Source organism: Lutjanus erythropterus, chromosome 15 (genome assembly GCF_056507025.1).
Source record: "Lutjanus erythropterus isolate fLutEry1 chromosome 15, fLutEry1.hap2, whole genome shotgun sequence".
NCBI classification, from domain to species: Eukaryota; Metazoa; Chordata; class Actinopteri; order Lutjaniformes; family Lutjanidae; genus Lutjanus; species Lutjanus erythropterus.
Genome location: NC_139331.1, coordinates 38181657 through 38189404, shown reverse-complemented (window position 1 = coordinate 38189404; position 7748 = coordinate 38181657). Strand labels below are relative to the sequence as shown.

Here is a 7748-nt window from a genome sequence, read left to right as displayed (position 1 = left end):
AATGAAATGATTACAGAAGTTGATATTCAGTATTTGGACCCAGCTGTCCTCAGAGGACACGTTGGCTTACTTTAATCTTCCTCAGTGAGACATGAGGATCTTGTCTCCTGTCCTTTTCTACACTTGTCCTCTCTGTTCTACTCCACAGCTCTGTGCTCTGACAGACCTTGTTATCCTGTGCAAATGAGACAAGCCCTGCAGGTATGAAGTGTGTGGACAATCTGTCTGTGCTAATGGATGTGCAGTGTCCTGCTGATGGTCCAGCTGGTGAATGGGGGGGGGGGGGGGGGACTGCCCGTGTCTTACAGGCTGATTATCTGTAAGCAGATTATCACCACCGGCGCTCAGCAGGAGCCTCCAAACTCAACATCAACTTCACTGGTCTGAAGGTGTCTGAACAGAGCTGAGGGACACTAGGGGGACACCACTGGGGACACATCACAGGGAGGACAGACAAACAGGTGGACATCCAACAGCTTCAGATACACAAGGTAAAGTTTTGTTTTTGTCTTCAGTATCATGCCGGCTGGTCAGGCCTGAGGGAGACAGTGGGACACTCCGTCCATCTTGTCTTCACCTTCAGGTTGTTTGACACCTCAGAGACACAGTGAACGTTAATGAGTTCATATTAATGAACCAAACTGACGAGATATAAAAGTTGACATCATGTCTGTTTGATCAGATTTCACTGCTGCAGTTATTGATCACGAACATGTCAGCTGTTCAGAAGTAACTGAGTACAAACACTAAGTTACTGTACTTAAGTAGAGATTTCATGTATCTGCACGTTACTTGAGTATTTGAACACAAATATCTGTCCTTTCTACTCTTCACATACTGTTAATGACTTTGAGGTGAATTATTATTTTTATTTTGCATCATTGTGTGACGCCTTCCACCATCAAGACTGACAAAAAGAATGTAAAAGACATTCATTCACATTAAGATTAAAACACCTTAAAACATATAAGACAAAAACAACGCAACAGACATAAAACAACAAAGAATACCATAGAAGACACAAATGACATAAGAGACACAAGACCAAAACAATGTAAAGGAGGTGAAAAGCTGAAACAGTCAAGAGAAATGTCCTTCAGAGGACCACTTTTTCAGTTTTACTGCAGTAAACAAGTTGAATCAGTACTTCTACTTTTACCAGAGTATCTGTACTTCTACTGCAGTGAAGACTGAGAGGAGTTTGGATGCCTCTGGGATTTCAGGACCAGTTTTGTTAAACTTAGACCTTCTAGCTCTCCTGCAAATTCTCATCCTGGTTCTGTCTCAGAGTCATAGACTGCAGTCAGGAGGACTTAAATACCTTAATAAGCTCCTTATGACACCCTGCAGAGAACAGCCATTGGCCTTCAGCCTCCTCACCACCTCTGTCTCCTCTGTTTCTTCTGTCCTCTCAAGACAGGCCTGGATCCTGGACCCTGGACTCTGGACTCTGGACCCTGGACTCTGGACCCTGGACCCTGGACTCTGGACTCTGGACCCTGGACACCTCTGAGCCTCTCAGATGTGGGACCTGGATGATGATGATGAATTTAAGTTGAGTTTGGTTTTACAAGTCGGAGCCAGGAACTTCCAAATATGGGTACCCAGGTGGAGCAGAGAAGAAGCAGGTGAAACAGGTGAACAAGTTGTCACATGACTTGACCAGATCAAGTAACAGATTCAAGGACTTGCTTAACTAACAAAGACAAAAGATGTTGACAGAAGTTCCAATTTGTTTTTGAAACATGATTGGTTGATGCCTTTCGTTCTTTTTTTCGTTCTTGTTGTGATTTTGTTTTGCTCAGTTTTAGTTTAAGCTGAAAATAAAACTATGACTGACTGCCTTTCATGTATTTAAATGTGGGAACTGATCATCAGAACTTCCTATGACTTGACTTGCTTTATTCTCACCACAGAAACTTGAGACTTGAAAGTTAAGACTTGAGACTTGCTCATGTGTGACTTACTCCCTCCATGTTGGAAGGACAGACCTGTCAAGTTGACATGTTTTTGACACAAGATAGGTTTTAAGGCAGCCCCTGGTGGCTGCATCTGGCGCAGCACCTTACCGCCCTGCCGTGTTCGGTCATGTTTGTGGCTGCTTGGACGTGACGCTCACTAGAACCACAGGGCAGAGCTGACATGGCGGTCGGTAAGGTGACCTTCACGAAGGTGGAGCGAGAGAAACTTGCCGAGGTGCTCTGGCTGCTAAACTGGATCTCTGTGCTGACGGGCGTGATCCTCTTTGGACTCGGCTTGTTCCTCAAAGTCGAGATTCAGAAATGGCAGGAAGTGATGTCAGACCAGGGGATCCTGTACGTTCCACACACACTGATCACCACAGGCCTGGCAGCTTGCTGCATCAACTTCCTGGGTGCGCAGATCTGTCTGGACTGCGCCGACACCAACAGGTTCCTGCGCTGGAAACTGGTCATGATGCCGTATGTGGTCTGCACCTTCTTCTTCACTTCCTGTGTCCTGGCGGGGGCACTCATGTGTTACAGCATCCGCAACCAGATGGACGAGTCGTTGTTTCTGGGCCTGAGGAACGCCATGCGCTTCTACAAAGACACGGACACCCCAGGACGCTGCTACCTGAAGAGGACTCTGGACCTGCTGCAGATCCAGTTCCAGTGCTGTGGCAACACTGGGCATCGGGACTGGTTCCAGGTCCAGTGGATCAGCAGCCGGTACCTGGATATGACCAGCAGCACCGTGGTGGAGTAAGTGGAGCCACACCTGTCTTTTAGAATCAGATCCTTGTTGATCCCAGTAAAACCTGCTGGATCCCAGCAGATTCTCTCTGTATCCAGTAGATTCCAACAGATTTTAGTGGATCCTGGTGAACAGTTGTAGATCTACATGGTTAAGCGGTGATCACACTGAGATACATCACTAGAGACATGTCACCAGCGCGCCTAGCATGGCTCCTCTGACATGTCACACTTATTTGGTGGATGAAAATGAAAGTTAAAATTTTCTCAGCTATGTGAAATCACACAGCTCATCACCAGCAGCCAATCAAATCAAGGAAGAGGTGGGCTTTACTACTTTATTGCTTCCTTTCATGCTGGTAGATGTGATCCAGCCAGCAGTTAGCTATTAACTATTGTCTGTTATCTGTTAGTTGCTATCAGTTAGCTGTTATCTGTTATCTGTTATCTGTTAGCTGTTATCAGCTAGCTGTTATCTGTTATCTGTTAGCTGTTAGCTCTTATCTGTTAGCTGTTATCAGCTAGCTGTTATCTGTTATCTGTTAGCTGTTAGCTCTTATCTGTTAGCTGTTATCAGCTAGCTGTTATCTGTTATCTGTTAGCTGTTAGCTGTTAGCTGTTATCTGTTAGCTGTTAGCTGTTAGCTATTATCTGTTAGCTGTTATCTGTTATCTGTTATCTGTTAGCTGTTATCTGTTAGCTGTTAGCTCTTATCTGTTAGCTGTTATCAGCTAGCTGTTATCTGTTATCTGTTAGCTGTTAGCTGTTAGCTATTATCTGTTAGCTGTTATCTGTTATCTGTTAGCTGTTATCAGTTATCTGTTATCTGTTAGCTGTTATCAGCTAGCTGTTATCTGTTATCTGTTAGCTGTTAGCTCTTATCTGTTAGCTGTTATCAGCTAGCTGTTATCTGTTATCTGTTAGCTGTTAGCTGTTAGCTGTTATCTGTTAGCTGTTAGCTGTTAGCTATTATCTGTTAGCTGTTATCTGTTATCTGTTAGCTGTTAGCTGTTAGCTGTTAGCTGTTGAATCTGTTGTGTTTGTGACTCATATTTGATCACCGTCGCTGCTCTACAGGTGCATCAGCTGTTTTAAATGACACCGTTTAGTGTTTGTTGTGATTGGTCTCTGGCTGATGGAGCCCTCAGCAGGTGGATTTAAGAGATTCTCAGTTCATCAGAACTGTCCTCTTATAAATCCTCTGAACAGTCACACAGGTGTCTCCAGGTTCTCTGGCTGATTGGACCTGTGCTCAGGTGAGAAAGGTGTGACGTGTCCCACAGGTAGAACAAAGCCAACAGGAGGGCGTCAGTCAGTTACAGTTTGGACACGTCCCCATAGTCCTGATGTCCAATCAGCCACATTAACTGAACTCACCTGAACTCACCTGTGTTGGTGTTCCCAAGACAATTTGACATGAAAATGACACAAACATGTCTCCATATTTGGACTGTGTGACATCATATCAGAGCAGAAACAGAACATTCAGCAGAACATCTCAGTAGATCTGTTTGATTCACCCAGAACATCTGATTGATTGATTGATTGATTGATTGATTGACTGACTGACTGACTGACTGACTGACTGACTGACTGACTGACTGATTGATTGATTGATTGATTGATTGATTGATTGACTGATTCAATCAGAAGGTCTCTGTGTGGGCAGACAGTAAACAGAGTATTTTCAGATTGAGGCCACTGGTTCACTGATCAGGCCACTGGGGTCAAAGGTCACAGGATTAATGAGGCTTAACCAGCAGGGTTGAACTCAGGTTCAGGAGAGTGAATATAACCTGTCTGCAGGATTTATAGAGTGGATCTGTTTGACTCGATTCAACAACAACAACAACAACAACAACAAGACAACAAACTCATGTTTACCTCACTGTAACCTCATGGTCTACATAAACTCTAGAGCTGCACAGAGACCTCTGGACCTGTCTCTGAATCTGTCTCTGGACCTGTCTCTGTATCTGTCTCTGTATCTGTCTCTGGACCTGTCTCTGTATCTGTCTCTGAATCTGTCTCTGTATCTGTCTCTGTATCTGTCTCTGGACCTGTCTCTGAATCTGTCTCTGGACCTGTCTCTGTATCTGTCTCTAAAATCTGTCTCTGTATCTGTCTCTGTATCTGTCTCTGAATCTGTCTCTGTATCTGTCTCTGGACCTGTCTCTGAATCTGTCTCTGAATCTGTCTCTGTATCTGTCTCTGGACCTGTCTCTGTATCTGTCTCTGAATCTGTCTCTGGACCTGTCTCTGAATCTGTCTCTGGACCTGTCTCTGAATCTGTCTCTGGACCTGTCTCTGAATCTGTCTCTGAATCTGTCTCTGTATCTGTCTCTGGACCTGTCTCTGTATCTGTCTCTGAATCTGTCTCTGGATCTGTCTCTGAATCTGTCTCTGAATCTGTCTCTGTATCTGTCTCTGTATCTGTCTCTGTATTCCAACAGAAGACCAGAAGATTTTTACCAGAAGTCAAATTAAATTGGGAAAATATTTTATACTGCATTAAAATGGTCAAACGTTTTTAATTTCAGCTGTAGTATCAGTAGTACTAGTGTTAGTTGTAGTAGTGGTTTAGTAGTGGTGTTGGTGGTAGTAGTAGTAGTAGTAGTAGTAGTAGTAGTAGTATCAGTAGCAGCCAATAACAGCCCGTTCCTCCCTTGCAGCCGTCTGAGGAGTAATGTAGAGGGGAAGTACCTGATGGACGGCGTTCCATTCAGCTGCTGCAGCACCCTGTCCCCTCGGCCCTGCATTCAGCATCAGGTCAGCAACAGCTCTGCCCACTTCAACTACGACCAGCAGAGCCAGCAGCTGAACCTGTGGAGGAGGGGCTGCCGACAGGCCCTGATGGAGCACTACACCAGCATCATGCAGTCCATTGGCCTCACCGTGCTCCTCATCTGGCTGTTCGAGGTACTGCAGCCTCTAAACATCCAATCAGAGACAGCCATAAACATCCAATAAAAGCCAGCCTCTAACGTACAATCAGAACCCGTATCCAGTCAGAACCTTCCCACGAACCTTTAGTCTTACAAAGAACCTTAGACTAACCCTTTCTTCTAAGCCTAACCTCAGCCCCTCAGGAAGAGGGGAACTCACTTGACACTGACTTGACTTTGTTCTTCTTGTCCCAACAGCTGCTGGTTCTGACGGGGGTTCGGTACCTGCAGACAGCCATGGAGAATGTTCTCCGACTGGGCGATCCAGACTCAGAGTCAGACGGGTGGATCCTAGAGAACAGTTTAGCAGAAACAGCACGGTCCAACTTTTACATCATCAAGAACCTGGGCAAGTGTTACCAGGCGGATGACGACCCCAACATCAACGTTCCGACAGCCGCCGCTGAGCAGGAAGTGTCATCCCAGAGGGTCCAGAGCGCCGCCAGGAGCTAGCATCAACTTGGAGACACACGTCTTCATCCTGAGGAGACGAAGGTGTGATGCGCAGATTTCTGCCTTCAGCTTCATTTGAATTGATCCTGCCGAAGCATAAACACGAGGACATTTTGTTCTCCAGACTGAGACAAACAGAGACAGAGACACTCTTGTACGTCATGAAACCAGATTTCTACCATTTGGTGTCTGACTGTGCAGCGAATGGTGCTATTAATCATTTTCATTGTCCATTAATCTGTTGATCATTTTCTCCACTGATTGATTGATTTTTGATTTTGGACTTATTTTTCAACTAGTGGTCAATCTGACAATATTTTTTTTAATTGAAAAAAAAAAGAGTCAAACTGATAAATTGATTAAGATAAGACGCTAACAGTGATAATGCTAACAATGCTGATGTTCAGCAGCTAACATGTTTACCATGTTCACCTTATAAGTTTAGTGTGTTAGCATGCTAACATTAGCTGGATAGCAGCTGAGGCTGAGGGGAATGTCTGTAGTTCTGCAGGTGTTTGCTATTAGGCATCCTTGGCCCCCTTAGTAAACATTAACCCTGGACAACTTAGTTCCCTTTACACACACGATTAGCCCAGGGTTAGCCTAGGGCTAACAATGTGGGTTAGCCTGAGTCCAGGACCACATGATTCACACTGTACCTATTCTGACACTGCAGGGTTAAATGTCTGTTAATGAGAACATTCGAGGGCGTTCTGTGACTGCTCCTTTAATCTTTTAGTCTCATCTCACATTAGCACATTTTAACCCCATTGTGTTTTGGTCCATTTTCAGGTCTGTGGGCAAGCAGACCCGAGGCTAAAGTCGAGGTTAGCCCACTTTAGAATGTGTCATTCTTATTCTGAGGCTAACGGTTCTTTTAGCCTGGAGATAACAGCTCCCCGAGCGTGAGGCCAACAGTTCCTTTAGCCCCACACTAAGAGTTCCATTAGCGTGGGGCTAAGTGTGGTGTGAAAACCCTCTTTTTGTGCCAGAGAACCAAAGAAATCTTCATTCTAAAAATGATCCCTGTTGTTCAGCTCGCTGTCTCTGAACGAGCTCATCATACAACATGCTAACTCGTGGCCTCTCACTATGTTAGCTACTAGCTACTGCTGTCCAAGTCCGACTGGAAAATAACCAACACAACATTTAATAGCTGATATTGATCTTCAGCTGATGTATTGGAGCATCTGACCTGAATGTGACTGATCCAGGACCAGGCAGCTGTTTAAAGGTCCAGTATGTAGGATTTAGTGACATCTAGTGGTGAGTTTCAGACAGCAAACACCTCAAAAACACAATGGTGGTTGTGTTTGTTAATATTCAGGTTGTTGTTGCTTCTGTAGCTGTTAGTTTAACAGTTTATATCCAGTTGTCCCAGTTCAGTTTGGTTTAAAGTCAACAACACATTTAAAGGAACAGTCCAACATTTTATATCAGAATCAAATTGATGCATCCAGTTAAGAGGTCCAACATGTGGTTAGCCTAGCTTAGCACAAAGACTCTAAGCAGAGGGAAACTGTTAGCCTAGCTCCATCAGTGTGTGTTGTGACTCTATGTTCTCTCACTGTGTTAATGAGCTGTAACATCACAGGTCATGTGACTGCAGTCACATGACCTGTGATGTTCCAAATTA

At 44.6% G+C, this 7748-nt stretch overlaps 1 protein-coding gene across 1 annotated transcript; it reads left to right on the top strand.

The window, feature by feature from the left end:
• The first annotated feature begins 1925 nt into the window (after positions 1-1925).
• LOC146314932 (photoreceptor outer segment membrane glycoprotein 2-like) lies at positions 1926-6121 on the top strand. Its single transcript, XM_084737455.1, has 3 exons — positions 1926-2723; positions 5387-5633; positions 5858-6121. Exons 1-3 carry the CDS (start codon positions 2143-2145, stop codon positions 6110-6112), a joined length of 1083 nt encoding a protein of 360 aa, XP_084593581.1. The 5' UTR covers positions 1926-2142; the 3' UTR covers positions 6113-6121.
• The last annotated feature ends 1627 nt before the right edge of the window (positions 6122-7748 follow it).

Coding starts and splice junctions, on each gene's coding strand:
- LOC146314932 (XM_084737455.1), top strand. CDS start 2,143: ATGGCGGTCGGTAAGGTGACCTTCACGAAGGTGGAGCGAGAGAAACTT. Junction 2,724..5,386: donor ACCAGCAGCACCGTGGTGGA/GTAAGTGGAGCC, acceptor CCTCCCTTGCAG/CCGTCTGAGGAGTAATGTAG. Junction 5,634..5,857: donor TCCTCATCTGGCTGTTCGAG/GTACTGCAGCCT, acceptor TTGTCCCAACAG/CTGCTGGTTCTGACGGGGGT.